This window comes from Micropterus salmoides, unplaced genomic scaffold, assembly GCF_014851395.1.
Source record: "Micropterus salmoides isolate LMB-PRFRI ecotype aquatic unplaced genomic scaffold, ASM1485139v1 Ms_hic_scaffold_3, whole genome shotgun sequence".
Taxonomy (NCBI): domain Eukaryota; kingdom Metazoa; phylum Chordata; class Actinopteri; order Centrarchiformes; family Centrarchidae; genus Micropterus; species Micropterus salmoides.
In genome coordinates this window covers 8,780,138-8,804,047 of record NW_024042261.1, presented here as the reverse complement: position 1 = coordinate 8,804,047, position 23,910 = coordinate 8,780,138, and the positions used below count along the sequence as shown (strand labels likewise).

General features: G+C 41.4%; 2 protein-coding genes across 3 annotated transcripts in view; both read right to left on the bottom strand.

The window, feature by feature from the left end:
- The window catches only part of LOC119882540 (unconventional myosin-Ic-like), a 59,921-nt gene extending 55,488 nt beyond the window's left edge, over positions 1-4,433 (bottom strand). Inside the window, exons 1-2 of the mRNA XM_038692586.1 lie at positions 3,505-4,433; positions 3,109-3,394 (exon numbers count right to left, since the gene is read on the bottom strand). Coding sequence (XP_038548514.1) covers positions 3,109-3,198 — 90 coding nt within the window. The 5' untranslated portion in view covers positions 3,199-3,394; positions 3,505-4,433. The remainder of the gene's footprint in view (positions 1-3,108; positions 3,395-3,504) is intronic.
- An 8,552-nt stretch (positions 4,434-12,985) lies between these two features.
- ywhae1 (tyrosine 3-monooxygenase/tryptophan 5-monooxygenase activation protein, epsilon polypeptide 1) lies at positions 12,986-23,804 on the bottom strand. 2 transcript variants are annotated; one of them, XM_038694033.1, is made up of 7 exons: positions 23,577-23,804; positions 21,222-21,421; positions 20,355-20,461; positions 19,776-19,982; positions 19,074-19,210; positions 16,035-16,086; positions 12,986-14,181 (listed from the first exon to the last, which is right to left on the bottom strand). In XM_038694033.1, the coding sequence occupies exons 1-6, from the start codon at positions 23,638-23,640 to the stop codon at positions 16,079-16,081; spliced, it is 723 nt and encodes a 240-aa protein (XP_038549961.1). In that variant the 5' UTR covers positions 23,641-23,804; the 3' UTR covers positions 12,986-14,181; positions 16,035-16,078. The 2 variants fall into 2 exon arrangements, with proteins under 2 accessions (XP_038549961.1, XP_038549960.1); XM_038694032.1 differs by lacking the exon at positions 16,035-16,086 and having other exon boundaries at positions 23,577-23,801.
- Between the last annotated feature and the right edge of the window lie 106 nt (positions 23,805-23,910).

Genomic DNA, 23,910 nt, shown 5'->3' with positions numbered 1-23,910 from the left:
ATTTTGAGAAAGTTTCTGATTATAATGACCAGTTCCAGTTTTCTCTACAAGCATGGCAAACTAGGCAGCCTGTGGACAGAAGAATGCAGCTGTCTTCAGATCTCCACTTCCTTCACACACTTTGGGTAGGCCGAGTCCTTTAAATGGCTCTTGGTTAGATAACTGGTAGGGTGCTAGGTTCCCGACAAAGCCCCGTCGGTGCTGGGATAATGTAGAACAATATACAGATACCTTTCTTGAGTGGGGGAAAATAATAAACTGGCCCTTAAATGTCTACCGTTTCAAATACAGTTTGGCTTTGATATGTATTTTTTATAGGAATCCGCAAACGTACAAACCCGACTGAGCACAAGTTAAAGCCCTGAAATGCCAAGGAGGAAAAAAATGGGCATTCATCAGCACTTTTTAAAACAACAAAGCAATAAATGATAAATTGCCCCTGACGCTACTTTCTCTTCAGTTCAGGGCGCGTTCAGTGTAATTCAGCCGCAAACTCCAGCATAAACCACAGCATTACAACTGCTCACAACTAGTGCAGTCAGTTCAAAGAGTTCTCGTACCCTCTACCGTCCCTGAAGCTGCCACTGCACCTTCCCACTGCCACTGCAGACTGTGAGCTCCTCCCCACAGCAGGAGGAAGTCCCCTCCTTCATGAAAAGCCATTTAGAAGCATGGTTAGAAGTAACGTGGGCGTGGATTGCAGTTTTAACAGTCTTGTGTTCTAAAAATAAAATCTCTTAAAGCAGTAACTGAGTCCGGACACCTCCAGGGGGTCCTTGGAGAATTTTTTTAAAGTGTCTCTAGTACCAAGAAACAGTTTCACTTTCACTATAATTTCACTCCCTAGAGTTCACAGTGACAGGACTGGAGAGAGGCTATATGATTAAGGTTTTTTATAGCAGCAATCAACCAGCTGGACCTCTGGGATCTACTGCAGTACAGTAAGCTAAAACTTATACTGAGGTCATGGATTCAACTCTCCCTAATCCCTTTTGTTTTTAATTATTGGGATGTTTCATAGTTTGGTTATTCAGTTAACAGTTCAATTATGCTTTCTGTAAATTTTATTTTCCAGCATGAAGGTCAACTGAAAAAAAAATCTAATAAAAATGATTTTAAAAATACAAAAAAATGCCCACAATGTGTATATTTTTTATTAGTTTAATGTAAACGTTTTGTTAAACCAAATACTAAAGTCATGACCTCGTGTCCTCAGTAGTACCCACAGCCCTGGTAGTGTGCATCTGTTTGGGGGTCCTTCACATAACAAAGATTGGGAGTTCAATGTACTGTCCTTTCAGATGTTGTTGCAGAGTTATGCAACACATGCCGTGTCCATGTGAAGGTGACCTCAGGCAGCTGGTCAGCAGGCTGTCAATGCCAGAGATGGACTGTAATATAACTGCACTGCCAGGGGGGGGAGTGATCAATTCAGCCTCGAACAACCCACAACCAACTGCGTTCACACACACACACACACACACACACACACACACACACACACACACACAGGTTGTATCCTGTTGACAAGGCACTGTTGGAGGGAAAGACAGACTGTACTGGACAAAAGGCTCCCACCTCCACCCCCGAACCTTCACCCTCCCCACTCCACATCTTTGGAACCAAAACCAGGAAACTCTGCCAAAACACAGCCACACTCACTTCTTTTCATTTGTTTTTCAGAGCCAGTTAACTCCACAATATTTACTTTGTTTAACTTACCAGAATATTACCTGACATCCGATTGTTATTGAAATGTCTGTTTTTATATAATTGCAGAGAGGAAATCCAATGAGTCCTACGTGTTTATCAGTCATTGTCCTTACAAGAAGGTTACAACGCTTTGATGTTAAATGACACACATAGGTTAAAGGGTCTTGGTCATAGCTTAGCAAAATAGTGAAGACTCCAACACACACACCTTTCACACACATCCAGACACGCAGGGTGATTTGACCTTGGAGGAATGTGGGAAGGAGAAAAATGAAGCCGTGTACAGGAATGTCTTTGTCGTTTACTCCCGTCCAGGCTACAGTACATTCCACACCTCCTCAATCATCACTGACCAGCACGAAGCCGGCTGCATTAACTGCACCACATTCCTCTTACTATACATCCTAATCCTGTGTCAGCCCACGCTTTACTGTACCAAACGGCGCCTTAATGGGAGGATTGATTTTAAAAAGCCAGCTCCCTTCATTCCTTGGATACTATATAGATATTAGATATCAGCTATCTTCATTACTGCGCACCTACAGAAGAGCATCAAACATGTAGCACATGTCAAAATGTTATAGAGCAACGGATGTCTCTTGTAATTCCTGCATGGAAACATCACAAAGGCAAAACTGCAGAACAGGTTAAGTCTAGATTTTTAAAATGAATGTAATCCAAATTTTGAAGGGGTACTCCAGCAATTTAGTATTGCACTTCCATAAAGCTGGGGGACTCACAGCTGAGAGATTTTAAAAAACAAAAAAACATCCCATGTTATTTGATCCGTTGTTGATATGAAAAATATTGATTATAGCAGCTTTAAAATGCCGCAGCCTGTGTGGCTGCCTTTAGATTCTGGTCTGTTGTTACAGTTGGTGAAGAAATCAGTATCTCTAGTTCTTCCGTAACGGATCTGTCCGACATGAATGAGGATTCTTGGTTTCTTACTAAGAACTGATGTCTGGAACAAATCCAGTTATGTTACACGGCTTGAGACTAAATTTCATCCTATTCATGACAATAAAGTGTTAATATCACATTCTCTATTAGTAGAAGTCCAGAGCATCCAGAGGCATTTTTACATGTATAATTAACTGAGTACTGCTTATTATAATTCTGAGAGCTCTGCTTAGAGCCAAAGGGGATTTAAATTTATTTACTAACCGCAGCTGTTCTGATTTATCAATGTAATTTACAAGGCAGACAGTATTCTGCAATTTAAAGTTCTTAAAATATGTAAATGTTTCTCAACCTCATCCCTGTGGGAGACGAACCTTATAACCTCAGCTGTGTCAGCATCAGTTTCTACCCACTGAGCTGCATAAAACCCATTGGAATGAAGGATGAGTGGAAAAATCTGACTCCAGATCTGACCGCAGTGTGTGAACTGACCTTGCAGTTGTGGCAGTAGTTTTCCCCGTTCTTCCCCGGAGGAAGGATGATTTCCCCTGTTGGGATGAGCTGGATCCTCAGTTCCATCATTGTTCCCTTTTCTCGTTTCTTTCCCGTCCCTGTTTTATAGTGACTTTGTCTTGTTTGGTGGTGTGTGCACCTCTTACACTTTGTGTGATGAGTGTCAGAGGAAAAATATTCTTCTCTCCTTGGATCGTTCTGGCAAATCCTTTGGTCAGGCAGTAAGAGGATCTGCCTAGAAGACTGTCCCAGGAGATGCCTGAAACTAAAAAACATAACAGTTAGAGACCTTTACTCTCATCACAAGTCCATGCAAGCCGGCCCATGAATCCCTCTCCTACATGCATGTGAAGGGAAATGCCTGGGAGCTCTTACCTGACGGAAATTTGACTTCCTGACGCGACGATCCAAAAGCGGAAAGCGGTGACTGGAGGTTTCGAGTATAGGCGCGGAGATTTGGAGTTGAGCTGTTACCTGTTGCAGAGCCGAGTGTCACAGTGAGGCCAGCTTCCCCTCGCTGCAGCCAGAGGATGTTGCCTCTCTAGCTGAGGGATCATGGGGAGGATATGGAGCTCAGCCGGTCCCGGGATGGATGTCACATGCAGAGGATATGTGTCTTTTGTCTTACCGGAGTGTGTGCGCATGGGAAGATAAAAATGTGCGTGCTTATCGGGAGTGGAAAACACCTTTGTGTCTTGAATGAAAATATTACCATGCTGTCTGTAAAGTCTTAGCAGTCTTGCATTTAGCTGACAATTTTTACTTTAAGCTAACAATTCAAACTGTTTATCCATTACTTTTATTTTGGCTATTTGAACTGTCCATTGTTTTTAGACTTCTCTGCATGCTTGTTCATTTTGTAGTGCTCAGGTGTGAGTCGATGACCTGATATGTGGATGTCTATTTGTAAATCAAGAAAGAATATCTATTTTTCTTTATATAAGTTGAGCTACTGCACAATCTTTCCATGTGTGACCCTGAAGTACCTCCTGATTGGGAATCACTGGCCCGCTTCATCTTGTTGTTTCCTCTTAGCATCTGTTAGATTAATGGCACTGTGTCTAAGTTTTTAACATCACACACACACACACACACACACACACACAAACACACACAGGGCTGGTCTGAACAGGGTTTCCTCCAAGACCCAGCATCCTGCCTCAGACAGTCCCAGTACCAGCCCAGTAGATTGAGTGTGTGTCCTTGAGCTTCCCTTAGGATACACAAGCAACAGGCAAGTGTATGCACACACTTTCTAAAAACAAATAATGGACTTGTGCTCTCGTAGCAGTGCACATCCTGTCCCCAAGGACTAGGCCAAGGACCAGGACCTTTACACTCATTCAAACACACACACACACACACACACACACACACACACACACACACACACACACACACATATTATAGAAGGGTGGTTTCCAGGGTGAAGGGTTAACATGTGATACTGTGGCCATATATTTCTGTCTTTGTGACAGTAAAATATAAACAGCTTCCATTCATTTGGATGATCTCCCAGACCTGTCTGATGACTCCAGACCCCTCCCTGCATTCCTGTTCGCTCACTGTCAGCATTGTGGGACTCATCCAGTTACTTGTGCACATCATGCAATGTGTCTTTTTAAGGGAGCTTAAATTTGATCTTTGAGAAGAAAGCCTAGAGAGTGGTAAGAACATGCAAGTGTGTGTGTGTGTGTGTGGTCCTTTCAGGTATCATGTTTTTAGTTTTCCAATATTAGTATGAACATTTAAGAGCCTGGCCTGCCTTGTCCCACTCCTGTGAGCTCATTTATTTGCATTGTTTTATATATCAAGCCATTCCATATCTGTGCTTTTGGAAGCCCTTTAATAACACCGACTGACAGTAGCTTAAGTTGCTCAATTGTCACCCTTGGGATTTCCACCCTGGTTGATTTTGCAACACCTGTGGTTACTTTGGTAACAGTAAGAGCGGTTTAATACTACATGAGACACTTGCTGGTGTATCTGTTTACAGTGCAGCCAAACAAACTGGCATTGTTTCAATAAAGAAGCCAGTCAACAGTAAATGCAACTGTGTGAATAGTTTTCCACACAACAGCAGGACACAGCAATATGAGTTGCGGATCTTGCTGAGGAGTTGGAGGTGTGCAGCCTGTCGCCTGCTGCTCTTTATCCAACAGCTGACTGTGGCTGCTCCTGACTGTTTCATTACTCCCATCTAACAACATATGAAATTAAAAATGTGGGAAATGACCGGCTTTGATTTGTAGGCACATTTTTGGTGAACTGTGGCAGTTAGCACTAACTTCAATGACAAATACTTTTTGTTTCCTGTGGCCATGTCACAATAAAATCCAACCCATGTTTTCCAGAAGAGGGCTTTTAATGTGAAGCAGCAGCTTTTTGCAGCCTTTGCATTAGCAGCACCCCTCTGATAGGGCTGGAGGAGAGTGAACAGTAAACACTGACACTTACATACAGTGACGGTGGATCACATACATTGTTTTCTGTCAAACACTAATGTGTAGATTTTTTTAAACCAATATTCTGACTTTACAGTATATTGCAACTTTGTTTGTCTGAAAGCTGCTTTCTTGGGCAGATAATAGTTCATACAATGATTTTCACTTCAAACATATCTTGGTTGAAATAAATATTAAAATGAGCAGCAGTATTAAAAAATAAATAAAAGCCCTGAACTTGCATATTCCACGAATGGTGGTGTCTTCCTTTCAGTGTGAGCGTAGCATGGAGGGGCATCCCAGGTTGCTGGTTAGGGAGGGGAAGTGGCAGTGACACACATCCTTTGACCTCTGACCTCAGCAGGAGGCATTCCAGACAGCCTGGCATCAACAGGAAACCTGTGACGTTGACACACACACACACACACACACAGCCTTGCAGCAGACAGAATGTGAAATGAAACAACACAGTGTCCACAACAGGTCACTTCTAGTGAAGTAATATGGGGGAAATATTTTTACAGGATCCAACAGAGGGCAATTTTGAGGGTTTGAGAATTCAACGGTACCTGAACAGACACATTCTAGTAGTTTCTTTAGCTGTGTATTGATATTTATAGTTACAGACATTCATGTTTATGTACTTGGTGCTTTGTTTTATAGTTTATGGAGATTAATATTATCTATCTGATACCAAAAAAGAAACTTAATGATGAGGAGTCTGAATGTTGATCAAGTTAGGCTTTGGAAAAAGAACCTTCCTCTCCAGTTACTGTAAACTGAATTGGTTGTAAAAGTAGGGTGTTTCCTACTTTCCTGCCTAGATGATCGCATCTGTTATTACCCTAACATGGTGGAGAATACACATCCTTTCCTTTCTACTGCCTTTGAGAATTATCTGAGGGGTTACAGTCATGGATGGCAGGCCAAATGTCACTACAAAAGAGTCTTCTCTGCATTTGCGTGTATATGTTTGTGTGTGTCACTGTGTGGTTCCTTTGTTTCAAAAGACTGAAGATGAGTCACGATAAGATGACAGAGGCAGCTCGTGTCCTGCCAAATACACACACACACACACACACACGCTGATATGGGATTTGCAAGGCCTATACCGAATTATCTGACTCACACTACCAACAGCTGTGAGAACAACAATAATCTAATGACAGTAATTATAATCAGAATTATTATTGTGATGATTGTGATAATCATCCTGTATCGTGGGTGGGTTCAACTACTAGAATTAAAAAGAAGAGAAGGAAGACGAAGTTGTCAGAGGAAGCGAGGAAGAGGAAAAAAGAGACTGACTGAGCAAGAGACCTCCCTCCCCCTTGTGGTAACAGTCTGGATGTAAAGTTGACCACACTGACGTTAACATTTACAGTTCGATTCTCACCTGAGACTGTTTATTTCTTTTTTATAATCCTCTTCAACAAACTTCTTATGAATAGACACAATAAAGCACGTGCTGGACTGTGTGCATCCTGGCAATTGGTCCACATCCATCAGCCTACGGACTTTTCATTCACCCATCATTCCCAGGCAGAGGAAATTCCTGTGCTTCTCATTCAGGGGAATCCATTTAACGTTACACATTTCCTGACGGCTTTTTTGGAACCCCTGAAAAAGCTGTCCGGAAATGTGTGTTTGGATTCCCCTGAATCTCTTCATAACAACTTTGTAGAAAAAGAAAATTGTGGAAGTCGAACACACAATCCTTGGATTATTTATCTACCAACTGAACTGACCAGGGACACTGAAAATGTATCTGAACTTGTCCTAAAGAAACACTCCTGACGTACTTGAGATCACAAGATAATCGTTATCATGGGAAAATGGAGTAAAAAATATATTTGAATTGAAATTGAACTTAGGGCTTGTGTAACTGTGGGCTCTGGGCAATTGTGACAACATATTTCACTATTTTCAGTTGATTAATGGAGAAAATAAATCCAAAATGAAAATAATCATTCATTTTGATAGAAATCTACAACACTAAAATCCTGCGTTTACATTAATGCATGAGTAGCAATAATCTAATGATATAATATATACATACATTTTCCTGATTATACTTCCATACATACATACTTACGCCATTGGGGGTACGTCAGACAAAAGGTTGGAAAGCAGAACCACTTTCACAAGCAAGTGCTTTGCATCTATTACCTCTGTGATGAACAACAGCGAATCACAGATTCACACATTTTTAGTAAGACAGTATACTGGTTTAACCCACACACCTTTCCTGTTTGCTAGAGAGAGAGATGGACTGTGGGAGAACAACTGTGTGCTCATCATGCACAGATCCACAGAAACACACTTACTTTTCTGTTTGAAGGGTGCGGGGCAGGAAAGTTCAGACTTCAGTTCACAGTTTCATCCTGCTGTATGTTTGTGGTACAGTCCTGCAACCAGATCCCACATGGAGGCTCAGACCAGACCAGATCAGAGCTGGGCTGAGTGTTTGCCTGAAAATAACCCTGGCTATTTATAACTGCTGTCTCAGCAGCAGGAGAGGAAGTTCCTAATATTTCATTGACGCTTGTTCCCATGGGTCGCCCTTTGCCAGCAGTAATCTTGCTCTGACAACAGAACACCGCGGCAGTTTCCAGTTTCCACAGGAAAGCAGAGGAAGCTAGAGGACGCCGATCAGGCTGCAGATGCAAAAGAGGAGGCCCCGGACTCTACAACCAGAACACACCCTCTGAAGAACAGATAAAATGAATGGAAATGTTAGGTTATGTTATCTTCCCTCACTGCACATCCACCACCATCTCCCGTGGAAATGATTTTAGGGTGAGTGATTTATTTCAGATTAGCTAGAACCTGCTGCCCTCTTCAGGTTTCGTGTTAACAGGCTGCTAAGACAAGATGAGGGTCTGCTAGTGTGACAGCTTTTTAGTTTTAAGAGAAGTTTTGCAGCATAATCTGACTGAGAAAAACCTCCTTTCACCACAGATAAATGCAGAAGAACCCTGGTATAAAAGGCTCATTAAAGAGCTTTGTATTGCACAGAAGTCTCTAAAGCACTGGATCCCAAACAGTTTTTTGTCTGATGTAACCGTATCAGAATAACGTGAGATGAACACGTGTGAAAGGGAGATGATGTTGCCCCAGACCTTGAAATCAGGCAGCAACCTTCATTAAACAGGCAGATCAAATCGAATAGTACAATCTGGTTTCTGGTTCTTTCTACACATCTGAACCCCTGGGTGTCTGTCAGATGAAGGACAGAGCACTAACTGCACCCAGTCCTCAGTCCGCTGATACATCCAGGCTGACCCCTCATCTTAAGAACACCTCACTAAGCAACAACACTGTGAAGTGATTTGTGGGAACCTCCCCTTTGTTGGGTGTCAGATTTGACCTGCAGAGGGCGCTAGAGGAGCTGCTGCAGAGGGTAAAGTCTTGTCTCCTCTCTGAACCTTGTGAGTAAAGAAATGTTGTCTAGGTCTCCTACATTATTTAGTGTGAGAGCTGCAGCTCTACTTGCTCTTTATTATTATTATTTATTCTGCCATTTTTTGGCATCTAACTAGTCCTGTACCGTTTGTCCTACAAATTTGGTTCCAACTTCAACTAGTACATCTTCTTCATGAGATGGGTGCTATTACCTGTGCTGCTGATATCTGTAATGGTTGATATTATATTAATATTTTTATGCATTTTAAAATGAATGGATTTCCTATGGGAGCAGGGACTCCACTCTTCCAAATTTAAGAGCTTAGTGCTCTGGCATATGTGCAGCTACAGACTCAATTTCAGCTGTAAGTTTCAGAAAAGATGTTGATCTTTCAAAGTTGTATTTGGTGTTTGCTAAAAAAAAATGTTTAGGAGCTATGCCCTTCCAAAGTGAAGGGTTTTACAGCTTTTAGCAGACTTTACCAGTGTGTCATGTGATCAGTTAGAGTGGAGACAGGAGGATTTTTTTTTGTAAACTGTTGCTAGTTGCGTATATTTATCTCTATAAGCACAAAAAGGCATCAAAATGTAGCCACATACATTTTCTCCCTCTAATTGTCAAAATCCTGCTCAGTGGACGTTTAGCTTTTCATCTCTGATCCTTAATTGATTGGAAAGTCTCAGTCGTCTCCCATTCACTCCCTGTTGTAGCTGCAGGCTGAGGTCTCCCCCTGTCACTAATTCTTTAACTTGCTGTATCTTCCTCCCTGTTTGGAGTCCAAAATGTTAGCTGTAAAGCTTTTTTTTATTAAGCAAATACACTTTTTGTATCAACAACACATCAAATTGTATCATTACAACCAGGCTGGCTGGAGTTGCACCTCCTATTCCAATTGTGGGTTTGAATCCTGCAGCTGGCACCACTGTTAACTGGTTTCAACTTTAAACACCTGTAGCCTATGGTGTTTGAACTAAATATGGTGACCAGAAATTCCTCGGGTCGTACTGTTAGTACATTATAGCTTTAAACTTTACACAGCTGTTTGTTGTTGGAACTTGATGATGCTAATTTATTCCACCGTTTTTTGGCATCTATCTTCTCCTGTACCGTTTGTCCTACAAACTTGGTTTCAACTTCAAATTGTACATCTTCTTCATGAGATGGGTGTGTTGCTGCTATCTGTAATGGTTGATTTTATATTAATATTTCTATGCATTTTAAAATGACTGTGTTCCTATGAAGGGTAGGCTTTCAAGTTTCTTTGTCAATCACATCTTATTTTGACAAAATAAATGGCTCCTAAGCACCAATAGAAGGCATGTTTTGCTCTGTGATGGCTACTCTGCTATTGAAGAATAAAATAAATGAACAGCCAAAGAATTGTGCTGTGAAAGACTTAATAGCTTGATACTCAATAGCTGTAATGGCGCAATGGATAAGATGCCTGCCTTTGGTGCGAGAGGCCCGGGTTCAATCTACTATTGTGTCCTTGAGAAAGACACTTAACCCCTCGTTACTCCAGAGGTGTGCAAACTCTGACATGTATAGCAAATACTTTGGATAAAAGCATCAGCTAAATGAATAGGTGTATGTTCATTTATTTTATTCTTCAACAGTGCAGTAGCCATAACAGAAAATATGTTTATAAGCAAAACATGCCTTCTATTGGTGCTTAGGAGCCTATTTTTTTTTGTCAGAATAAGACGGGATTGACAAAGAATCTTGAAAGCCTTCCCTTCACAGTGTATCTGAGTAGTCTGGTGGTGGAGGTCTTGCACTTGCTCCGGATCCAGAGATCGATGGACAAAACCCTGCTCACAGCATGTTAACAAAAAGGGGGCCAAACTTAACACATATGTTCACTGAACAAGTGTGCAGCACATCACTGAGTCTCTTAGCTGATGGAGCCGCACATTGCACCGACAGCGGTAGCAATCGCAAAAAATAGCTGGCAGCTGTCACACGCATTTTCTTAAGGAAATGCCCTTTTTAGTTTTGATTAACTTGTCTCATTGTCTCAGATCGTAGTCTCTCCTGTATGCGGGTTTAATGTCACTACTATCTCATTCTCTTGGAGTATGATTACACTTACCATACGGATTAAGGGTTAAGTATATTGAGTTAGTAGGGGGCTAGGTGAATGTTAAAGTAAATCATAATGACTAAACAATGAAAAAGATATATAGACAAATATATAGACCCCTAAATCAGTTATAAAGTAAAAGCTACCCATGATAAAAAGGTGCACAACTCTGCCTGCTGCCTCTTGCCTAGTGCTCTCTCATACATCAGCCGTCCCTGCTGTAGATCACATACTTCAGACACATTCCAGTAATTCATCTCACATCCTTGATTCATTTGCTGCCACTTTCTGCTCGACTGTAAATCCCCATAATCACACCTTCGCCCACCTTATGTTGAGGAAAAGCAGACGCAACAATTACAATGAACGGGTTTCAACAAAAACAAGGTCCTTCCAATGGATGTTTAGACCAACAAGACCAAGAATCTATAGACACTCTGGCAGCTCTGTAAGGCTGCAGTGGTCATTGAAGGGAAAACCAAACTGCTAGATATGAACCAAAGACAAATTTAAATTATGACCTGAAATTATGAAGCGATCGCAAACGTCATTATGATTTGTCCTCTGTGGACCTTGAATGTCTTTGAACATTTCATGGCTATCCAACCAATAGTCGCTGAGATATTTCAGGCTGGATCAAAGTGCTGGACCGAAAGAACAAACCAGCTGCCATCCCTTGAGCCGTGCTTGCATCTGAAAGGTCAGAGGGTCACCACAAACATTAGGGTTCATCCTCTTGGGAGCACGAACATACATAATGAAAAATATATAATGCAATGTACAATGATGAGATAGCAAAAATGATGACATTGATTGGGGATGTCACTGGAGAAAAGTGCAGAAACGGAAAGCCTTCATCCACTGGGGAGCATGAATGTGTGCGTGGAAATTTCAAGCCAATCTGCCTAAAAATCTTAAAATTTTTGTGACACTTTGGGCTGATAGTTTTGCTAAATATCAGGACAGCAGGGCAAAACAATGACTTTCATCCGCTGGGGGAGAATGGATATCCACCGCAAATTTGCTCCTAAGATATCTTCTCATGGCCCAAAGTTGGGGTCAAGGAGGACGTCTAACCTGATAGTGGCGCACCATGAAAGGTTACCTAGATGGATTCTGAAGATGTCTTGATCAGTGTCGCTCCTCAGCAGCAGATGCAGGGAACTGTCAGGCAGTGGCAGCAGTTCACACAGCAGGAAGGAAGTCACTTTGACTGACTGCCTCCTCCACTTTCACCTGCAAGTCTAAATTTAGGCTAAGCACTGAGCCCAGGCTGTTATTATGGGTGATGCAACAGTAGAATAGGCTGCAACTGCTAGAGGTTACAAGCAAATGAAACTATGGAGGCAAAAGGTTAAGGTTTCAGGGTCCTCCCAGAATGAACATGTGAGCTCTTAAACAAGAAATAGCGCCAGAGGTAAAGGCAGGTTTCATGACTACACACAGTCAAGATGATGGCATGTATTATTCGCACATTGGCAACACAAAATACAGTGAAGCTATCTTTATCACAAACACTGAAACCTTTCTGTGAGTGTTGATTACTCCGTGCATGTCACCAGACGTCCACCATCAGCTGCTTTCACAGTAGCAGCAGCTACACAGTCACAGCAGACGCACAGGCGTTAAGATTGCATTTGTCTCTCAAACACTATAAATAGAACATATAAATTTATGATTACGCACACAGTTGGCAAGTCAGATTCCAGTAACAACATCTGCTGTGTGTGGAAACACTGTGCTAAGATTCCTCTTGTTTTGGAAAGCCAGTATTGACACTACGTGCAACGAGCACCAGGACCGCCAAAGATTCCCCACGACAGTTTTATTTCATTCATTACCTTGTTTGAACACCTTGTTTCCCTAAATGCGGAGCTGCAAAATCAGTGTGTTCAAAAAGGTAAATCAAATAAAGTCAGCAAGTCAGTTTTTAATGTTTAATTTAGATTGTTTAATGTTAATTCCATGCTGTGTTTCAGTAAGAACAATACAGATTCCCTGTCTGTGGCTCCAGTCAGATATCCAGTAGTACAAATCAGCTCCAAGTTACACATAATGAAGCAAAACAAGGAGAGAAACAAAGGAAACCGCAAAGAAAGAAAACCTCTGAACCTAGAGGCGTAAAAAGCAGGGGAGGAGCAGCAGAAAATAATGTGTTAACTCATGCAAGCACTGATAATCTTGATTTTAGGGCTCTCTGTGAGGGAGCGGGGCCAATTTAAGACTTGTCTTTTACACAAGTGAGAAATCTCCCAAGTTTGTTTTTTTTTAAATTAAAACCACCAGCTGGCGATAAGTCCACCTTCAGAGATTCAGCATGTGTGCACAGTTACAGTATTTCAGCACAAAGTACAGTCCAAGGACAACTACAAAAACATGACAACAGAATCACTATGGTGTAAAAGTTAAGCACTTCTTTGCCCCACGTGGATATCGCGAATTTTGCCAACTTCCTCTGAAAACCTAAGTTAACAAAAAGGGCACTTGTAGTTTTCCAAATTGCCCATAAAAAGGTAAAATGATTCACATGACATTTCACTAAAAACAGATAAAATAGCTCCCATAACTAATAGTCAACATTATCAGTAATAAAAGTTAATTTCTGTAATTACATTAAGAAAACAATTCTCAATACATCCAGCAACTGATAAAAATATTGAAGAAAAAGCAAAAACAAACAAAAATATAATAAAACAAAGATAACATTTCAGAACCGCTTGTACCAGGACAAAAAAAAACAAACGAACAAAAACAACCAGGGACTCTTTCTTTACCTTTGTCTTTCTAACATTGTGTTTCCTGTCTCAATTAAGTGGTATTTACTTGAATGATGTAAGGGCTAATATAAAAATAAAAAAAAATAAACTTGTTAACTCCGTGGCCCTGCTGGGTCACGGAGCTGCAGAGGTGGAAGAAAGGAAGAGGGGGGAGAGAGGAGGAAGGTGACTCAGAGGGGGAAGTGGAGTTGGAGGGGGGAGGATGGAGGAGGAGAACGGTGGGTGGGGGTGGAGGAGTGTGAGGAGGTGAGGGGAAGGTCTCAAGTCGTTGGCTGTTTGTGGCATAGTCTCACTGGGCCTCATCCTCGACGTCTTGCAGTGCCTCTTTGTTCTGTTCTTCACCTGGTCAAGAGAAAATATACTGTCAGTGTTTGTCTTCTGACATGGTCTTCAGGGTCGCACTGCTTTTTCCAAAAAAAAAAAAAAAAATTCATTAACGGAGGAGTGAGAGGCAGAAAGGCTTAACAGGTGGTAAGAAATCTAATGGACCCAAACAGTTCACTTGCAATACCCTGGGGAATTCAGTTTGGAAACTGTCCCAGAACAAAGCTTACTACTTTTATCATTAAATTTAAAAATAAAACAGATGAAAGTATATAATTAACTTAAATAAAGAGCCTGAACCAATTCAGTCCTTCATTTGTTTTTTTCCCCTCATTTTGCCTTTGCTTTCTATTAACAGGAGGTATTTTCTGAGCTTTTTCTTTACTAAATTACTAAACTACAGTCTCTCTCTCTCTCTCTCCAAGCAGAAGTCCTGTAATTCTAAAAATGCAAAAGCTGGAATTCAAAAACTGAAGTACTCTTGCAGAGGAATGGCGTGTTAATAATAAATAAGAGCAGAGATAATATTGCAGGATCATTATTACAGATGCATTAATGTATAGCTAGCCTTGTTCTGTTGCGGCTGGTTGAGGTGGAGCTCATTTTAACGCCGTTATGCCGTTTCATTTGCAATATCCCCAGTCTGAAAAAGCATCTTTCCTTAACACAAGTGACCCATTCGTCCTTTAAATCAGCTTGTTTAAAAAATAAAAAAATGTTGCTGAAATAAGTCGATGTAGCTTGAAACAAGAAATAATAAAAAGGTACAATGCTGCACTTGAATTATGATAAATTAAACTTCATTTTACAAAATACCTGAAACAAGCTGATTTGCTTTGGAAATAGATGGGAATATTGTGACAGCACTGGCACACTTTTTCACTTTTATAAGACAATAAGATTTCAAGAACTCAATTACAGACTAAAATGGCTGGATCCAGAGATCTTGTACACTGAACAATGCAACATATTTTATAAGCTGATCATATGTTTTATATCTGCTAAGTAACTACAGCTGTCCAATAAATGTAGTGAAGTAGACGTATAAAGTTGAATAAAACAGAAGTACAAAGACGTGTAAACTCTACTATTTAAGTAAATGTACTGTTACTTTCCAACCCCTGCTGGTGAACAATGTCTTCTCTGGTGGGGATACGTTGGAACATACACTAAGATCTGAGAGGAAAGTCATTAAACTGACCTGCTTTTTTAATCTGGACTTTTTCCATGTTTATAAATCTTTAATTGTCACCAGGAAACTTCTCATAAAAATGCATGCTGAACCCAAATCTGACTTTCACCAGTGTTTGGGGAGTGAAATGTGGATCAAACTGTTTACACAGACATTCAGGTACAGTGAATAGAAAACCGGCAGTGAGAAAACTTAACACAAGTCAAAATGTGGGTGAAAACATTTGAGCTTTTACACAAAACTTGACACGTGCAGATCCTGAACATCTGATAACTTCAACTTGGTGTTCTTAATGGAGAAGGTCAAATACTTTGCGATTAGAACTGCACCAGCATTTCTTTATGTCCCAAATGGGGGCTGCATGTGTTAAAAACGGTTGACTGAAGTAGCATTGAGTATTCAGGTAGTCTTGCATGCCAACAACATGATCAAACCTCTGTTCCTTGGTGTACATACAAGTTTAACAGGTGACTAAGTGAACACTCACGCTCAGCTGAACCCTGTTTTAACTGACCACGGTGGGAGGATCAAAGATCACAGTTAATAAAAAAAGCCACCGAATGAGTGAGTGACAAAGCTACGGGTGAGCGGACTGGATTATTAAACCATGAGTGAGTTAGTGTTGAGAGGATACAACCACACACACACACACAGCAAGGCTTGGGTGAGCAACACTTACAAAGTACAGTTAACATGGGAAATGAACAGTCAGGACTGTTTCCTTTAGGACTCTACAACGAGAGAAAGACAACAGAGATGACGAGTCACTGGAGAAAGAAAAAGGTGCTGGTGGGTGCTCTGCAACACAGCAAACACAAACTGCTAGTATGAATGGAGGAAGAGAAAGAATGAATCGAATACGGCTGAAAGCGTTACAATTATTACAGACTGAAATCACGGTTTGAAACGTTTATATAAAGAGCAGTGGTTTTATCTTACATAATAAACAGCGTCTTAAGAAGTTGCAGCTTGGCAGTGACTTTAGCAGCTATGAAGACAATCGACTGCGCTGTAGCTCACTGTTGCTGTCTGGTTAATATGGTATCTCCAAAGATGGTTTATGTGGAAGAAAAAAACATCACTGTATATTTTTTTAGGTTTGGAAAAAAAGAAAAAGAAAAAAAAGAGTGGCCTGTCTTTTACAGTTTACAGAAGACCAACAGAGTGGTGAGTTTTTGTCTACATAAACAAAGTCAAATTCAGGAAGCTTAGCAGTGGTTGAAACTTCAAAGTGCGCTTTGAAGTCATTAATGTGGGCTTATAATGTGAAAAGCTCAAAATCTGGACCTCCGGTAGGCAGCTTGTCCTGTCGGTCTGCAAAGCTAACGTTAGCTCAAGCAGCTAAACTGCAGAGCTGTCAACTGTAGCACTGAGGGTTGTCACTCCGAAATAAACATTGTTGATTTGATTATTTGACCAGCAGTTAGTGATTAGTTAGTGAAGTGTCCGATGAGGTTTGTGCTATAATGTAATGTAAATCTAATATCTGAATAAATGCGAGCTTGGCAGGTTATTTGTCATTAATAACTACATGTACTTTTGACATTTCTCTAACTGACTGGTTTTAAAAAAGACCAAGGGACTGTATTACTTTATCTGCTGTCCTTTAATTTATTCTGTGTGTAGTTTAATTCATAGAAATTAAAAGGTGGGGTATGCGATTCTGGAAAAATCCAATACCACAATATACAGCAAACAATGACACAGCAAGTGACGTAACACACGTTAGCTAAGTTGTGGGATAGCAAACTGAGGCTATAGTTGCTGCAAAGCTAACATGCGAGTGGATGAGACGGTCCGAGAACCGGTACAGCAGCTCCAGACCGCGAGACTCACAACTCTCCTGCTGCTATAGCCAACATCATAACAGCATGTCTTGGTGAACCAGGAAGTAAGATGAATGTCTGTGGGCAAGTCATTTAACGTTACCTGACACATAAATCATGGCTGGAATAGTGTTGTTTGGCTCGGTGCAGACCACTTTGTTTCCCCATTTAAAGAGCCAGGGCTGAGTACACACACTGAATTTTACGTCAGCGCACAGACTAGCGGAGCCTTGAGGAGATTGTCACTGAATTTAACGTTTGTTGGATTAGAATGGCTTACCCCACCTCTAATGGCAATTTAAAGCAATATATTGCTCAGAAAGAAATCCCAATGGAGAGGTTTCCCTCAAAAATCGTTCAGCCTAGAATCAAACGCACATGTACACGAGTAAGACAGGTTTTCTGTAACAAACTAACTCCGTACCTGGACATGCACACTGTGAGCAGCGTGATCCGGGTCCTGAATGCTCTGAGCTTATGTCAGTGTGACATGACCTCATGTTACACTGGATTTGACATCCAACAACTGGATTTCCTTGTTAATTGATTTTTCCACCAGTTCTGCCCAACATAAATCTAAGATCAGAGAAATCTCATTTGACTACACTTTGATCACTAGGAGTGACCAAACATTGTAAAAGCATGTTCTATCTAACAACAGGACTAGCCTTGAACAAATAAAGCTTTGGCATATAAGCAGAGTAACAGTAAACACAAAGTAAAATATTAAATCACATCAAATCATAAGTTACTACGTGACTGTTCAACAATTGTACTGGGGTTTAGGGGGGTGAAAAATATATTGACTCAATACTGTTATCACAATATCATGTTGCGCGATATCATATTGAAAATGTTGCAGAAAGTATGCAATATTCTGTTTATTTTTATGGAGAAATGCGTCCGTTGGCTCTGTGGCTTAGTTATGTTCGATTTAGAGCCCGCTTGAAATCGCTGCATAATGATCATGTTTCACTGGCCAGTTGCCCTGTCGCATACAAGTGTGAGCGCACGGGTCCGCAACACGAGCATACCCTATGGAGCGTACCACATGACGTGCGTGCATACTTCCACAGCGTGGGAGTGAAGAGAGAGCTAGAGAAATGAACAATATTTTAAAGAGTTAGAAGATGAGTGTGGCCCAGAGAGACAACGAAACAACGGAGATCCAAGAGGAAACGTATCAGAAACAGGGCCATCAACTTGTGTTTTTACATGTTTAAGAATATCGAAATTAATTCATCATTATCGCAATATTCATGGTCTATATCGCAATACCACATTTTGTCCAGCCAGGTTAGACACCAAGCTGGTGAGCACAGCTGTTTAAGCGCAATTTATACTCCTGCGTCGAATTGACGGCATAGCCTGTGTAGCCCCCTACCCTACACCGTTCACCTGTGGCGTAGCCTGACATGCACCTCCTCGAAAATACACGTCGTGGCAACGTGGACTGTAAGATCTGTGATTGGCCGACAGGAAGTGCCCTGTGCTGATAAACATGACAATTTTGAGTTCCGATTAAGCCGACTGCTGTCTCTATTATTTGAGTAATTTCTGTCAGATAATGTGACAAGAAAGCTTCAAGCATCAGTTTAATATATGGATTATTATTTCCTTTTAAAGTGTTACGTATATATTATAAAATGTTATGTCTCGCACTGCCAATGATTGGGACAACAGAACATCAATCAAGCTGCTCACAGTATTAAGACATGTTATAAACCCAGTGAAAAAGGTATTAGTCAGGTAACAGGAGATGAGTGAGTTAGTTCATCAGAGTTTCAGCATCTAGTCCTGGAAAAAGAGGTTCTACAGAGACAAAAAGGTAGATTGCAGTACACTTTGATTCCCAGATTAGTATTATGAAAGGGGTCACCAAGGTATCTTACCCTCTCCCTGCATATCTGAAGTCCATAGTGTCAGGTTGTCACGTAACAACTGCATGATAAGTGTGGAGTCCTTGTAGCTGTCTTCACTCAGTGTGTCCAGTTCTGTGATGGCGTCATCAAACGCAGCCTTTGCCAACCTGCGCAAACACACTTTTGTTGAAATCACTTAATACTTGTTAGCTTTAACTGCATCAGTATTCACACTCAAGATTTTACTGGTTCCGTTTCAAGCTACAGTGTTCATCACGTTAAAATATGGTTTAAAGACATATTCTGCATTATCCATCAGTGTCAGTGATGTGTTTGTGTAAGTCAATTCTTGTTTGCTTGCAAGGAGCTCCTGTTACATATTCCTTTATTTACACGTGAGCATGCCAAAGGAAAAAAACAACCCCCCCCCCCCCAAACAACAAACAAAGCGTTTAAAGTTTCATCCTCGCTGCTCAGAATAATGTCCATGGTGAAGCAAAGGCAAGAGCGTCTGCTTATGCATGCCAACTGGGAAGGATTAGTGAAAGTGGATTAAAAACAAGAGACGGTACCTAGGCTCTTTATTGTCAGGGTTCTACACTTCAGATCCTTTAAAACAAACGCTCCTTATCAGTTTTAGAGGTTGCTATGTAAATATAAGATTATACTTGGCTTTACCACTGTTGAAACTAAAAAGAAGCACTAGAGTAAGTGCAGTGCAGAAAAAGTAACCTGCAAGCGCGGTCAGGCGAGTTGAGGATCTCGTAGTAGAAGACGGAGAAGTTGAGGGCTAGACCGAGGCGGATGGGGTGCGTGGGTGGCAGCTCCAGCATGGCAAGATCTGTAGCAGTTTTGTAGGCTACCAGGCTGTTCTCTGCTGCCTCCTTTCTGTTGTTGCCAGTGGCGAACTCTGCCAGGTACCTGTGGTAGTCACCCTTCCTGGAATTGGTGGAAGACAAAAGTGGCCACAAAATTTACTTTCAGAACTGAAGTGTTTTCTTTGGAAGAATGACTTAAGTGTATTACAAGTTAATAGTTGTACTGTTATGGTCTTAAATAAGCTAGCTGTGCAACTTATTTCATGAGCCTTCACTTTACACTTAAATTTTCTTGAAAAGTATCCCATGTGTGAACCTGATATTGCCATGTTTCCTTTGCTGACTCGAGTTCAACTCTCAAGATTCTATATGTAACCACATGAGTGTGTTAAATAACACACATGCTAAATAAATGTACTCATCATTCTGTTCAAGGACCGGAGAGGGTTTACTTATTCATCTATTCATTTACATCAGACCACAAAGATCTTACATTTTGTTGTAGAAGACCTTCGACTCTCCCATGACGGCAGAGGGGAGTAGGTGCCTTTCCAGTGCATCCAGAATGTCACCACAAATCGACTTCAGCTCCTTCTCAACCTGCCACCAAACAAACAAAATAAACAGTTATTAACAATATTTTCCCGCTTGTGTGTGGTCCATGTAAAGTACATTTCGTCATCTGCCCACGTCTGAGGGGGGTCAGCGCAAACCATCCAGATGCAGCCAAAAAAACGTATGACCGCGTGGACTGTATGTGCGATTAGGTCTGTGTATGTAGAACACGTACTGCAGCTGTCTGTGTACTCTTTTGGACTGTATCGGCCCTTTTAAACCCCAATCTTCTTATGGTCTGCTAGTAGCTTCAATACCTAATTGAATTAATCCACTTTAGATGTTTATTGAATGCTCACCAGGTGCTGTGATATTAGAAATGTACCTCCCAAGGGATTTAGAGCACAACTAACACAATGAAGGTGCAACTGCAGGATTACCCATCTCTGAATCCCATTAGGTCATTGACTGCAGTCCAACTGCCTCTCCCATCTCCCTGACACACTCTGGCCTCTCCCCGATTAATAACCAGATCTTATTTCCTTTCATAAAACCAAGTGAGAGTGGAGGATTTGCCAGCTATGACTCAGATGCAGTCTATCCAGTAGCAGCTCATAAGTGTGTATTATTCATTTGAACTAGTGATCTCACATTAGCGCAACACGTCTGAGATGCTGTGAAAATGACAAACATATTTGGGACAATGGGACATAGTGAATCTGTGTAAGTGCTCCTGACAGTCACTGTCTAAATACAAATGCTAAGCTTTTTTGTGGAAAGTGACAACCTTTACTGAGCGCTTTACCGTTTGCCTGTATTCCCGGATCATCTTCAGTTTCTCTTCTCCGCCCTTGTTCTCTTCCCTCTGCTCGATACTGCTGATTATCCTCCAGGAGGCTCTCCGAGCTCCAATCACATTCTTGTAGGCCACTGATAGTAGGTTCCTCTCCTCCACTGTGAGCTCCACGTCCATGCCTGCCACGTTCTTCATAGACACCACCATCTCTATAGAGGAGACACATGTAACAGTCCTTTGAGATATTTTATTTAAGTGCACCCAACAGGTAGCTGTCAATCTTCTCATCTTGTTGTCTGACTAAATGACAGTTTGAGTCTAAAAGTGTGAGTTTTGATGTGCTTCACAAATTCATACATTCGTGGTCCGGCAAAAACTTGTATTATGGGTGAAGTGTTCTGGTGTCAGGGATGGCGTGCTCAGAGATAATAAATTACAGCTTATAGAATATGCAAAATTTATTTTCTAATAAAAAGAAATAGGGTGGTTAACTGCAATGTGTAAATATTAACTGACCACTGTTGATTGATGCACCGTGCCAGTAAGGTGCAGCTCATCCTGAGGATATTCCACACAGACACGCCACCCTCAGACAGTAGGAGAGGTGCTGAGGGTGCTGCAGTAATCTACTGGGTTTTATTTTGGTACAGCCAACTTGTCCTGGTCTTTGTCACCCCTGAGATTTGGTTTTAATTATTGAGAGCAACGCAACCTTTGCATATCGTTTCCTACAATATTTTGTACAGTGTCCTGTAGTAATTTGTCTGCAGGCCTATTGTGGCAGGAAGGTTTGGACTGGAATCAAATTAGCATGAACAAAATATAGTTCAAAAGCAGCTTTCACCCATCAGCAGCACTTTAAAAAAAAAAAAAAAAAGGTGTTCTGTTGTATGAGAGTTTAGTCATACTGATGACTAAAGCAGCCAACATTTATTAAACTAGGCTGTTTTCATACGGTCATCTATCATCCAAATGTCATATGGTTCTGTCAAGATTTATGACTTATTGGCTTATTTTAATGGCTAAATTACAGATACATTGCATGCATAAATTAAGAAAATCACAGACACAAAATACAATATGTAATGAAATGTATGCAATACAATGTAAATACAGACCACATTTCCATCATTTCCCCTGATCGTTTTTAATGCTTAAGGAACACTTAAAGGAAAAAGAGGGCGGTGAAATCAGATGCCTGCCCAAGAAGTTTCCCCTGGCTACAGGACTGAACACACATAAACCAATTAGGCCTCCTCCTGTTATTGACATTTAATGTGCATCTCAGGTTTAAGTATGGCGTCATTAGATGCCATCACTGCCGGTTGGCAGTAAAAACTTTTTAAAATAACGACCAACTATGTTGGCTAAACGGTGACAACAAGCAGGCTGGGTTCTCTATGATTATTATATTACTGATGTCTGAGACAAAGGCTAATGTAAATGAGGGAATACATGACGCCCTTAAGAAATTCATCTTTCAACGATGTGTTAACATTTGACAACCTATTGCAGAAAAACAATATGAATGCGACCACATTTCACCGAGGTTACCATGTATCCAGTAAACCATAAATCACTCTGTAAATACAGTCGGTCCAAATCCCGTGAATGAGTCATGGCACATTCACTTAACGTCACTGGGCAGCGTTTGACCGTCTAAAAACAGCCTCTGCAGGGCCTGCAATGGTATGACAGTGTGACAGGAGTCCACCGGAGAGGAACAGGGAGTCATTTTCGCCAATCGATCAGTACAGCCTGCTTGCAGGGGAACACCCCACCTACTGAGCAGCTGCCCTCCCACTCACTGCTCACACACGGCAGGCTTCGAGCAGCTAACCTTGCAATTCAGCTAACGCCTCGCTAATGTTAAAGTGGGCTAGCATCCGTGACAGAGTCCCGCAAAACGTGGTGCGTTATAACAGTAACATGACACTAAGTGTTGCTTGTAGTTGCTAACTAAGCCAGTAGCTTAAGTGTTAAAACGTTATAGCTAGCATGGTGCAGGGGAGGCAACTCCTGACAGCTCACGCTCCATTAATCCGCCATTTTGTTGTAGCCCCGTCGCTTTAGCCACTGACAGTCGCATCCGTACAATTTTCCTAAAAACAGACAAACTTCCAGGTAGTGGCTCTTGTTTTAATGTCGCATTAGTTTCTTCCAACAAGGAGCCACCTGCCATGTCAATGAATAGTTAGCTGAAACGCGGCGGTCGCAGCCACGTTAGCTCAACGTTAGCCACGGCTAACATTGAGCTACCTAGTTGAGCACTGCTCCGTTAACGTTAGCTAGCTCGCAGAAAGAAAAAAAAATCCCTGCGGCGAACATGTCCCACTCCGAACAAGCCCTGAAAGTGTGGCTTACCGTCATATCGCTCTGCCTGTTCGGCAAGTTTTGCCTGATAAACTAGATCATCTCGCTCTCCCATTGTGTATCGAGGTGCAAGTAGAGCAGCGAACTATTCAAAGTGACAAATCTTCAGTGAGAAACACGGCGGTGTGTCAGGTCTATAGGCGGTTCCTAGAAACCAACTGGGTCGATGAGTGGTGTTCCGCCCCACCGGCAGCGCTGTGCTGATGGAGTAAAGATGGCGACTACAGCCTCATCCGCGTACTGCACATACGCACATGATTCACCAGCTCTGATAAGTCCGCCACTCATTTATATTTCTGTGCAGAGAACAGTAACGTTAACCTTA

Bases quoted from the DNA above. Each gene is read 5' to 3' on its own strand.
- ywhae1 (XM_038694032.1), bottom strand. From the start codon at position 23,640: ATGGGAGAGCGAGATGATCTAGTTTATCAGGCAAAACTTGCCGAACAG. The intron at 21,422-23,576 runs GTAAGCCACACT...TCTCCTCTATAG, and splicing joins ACAGGCAGAGCGATATGACG to AGATGGTGGTGTCTATGAAG. The intron at 20,462-21,221 runs GTAAAGCGCTCA...GTTTGGTGGCAG, and splicing joins TCCGGGAATACAGGCAAACG to GTTGAGAAGGAGCTGAAGTC.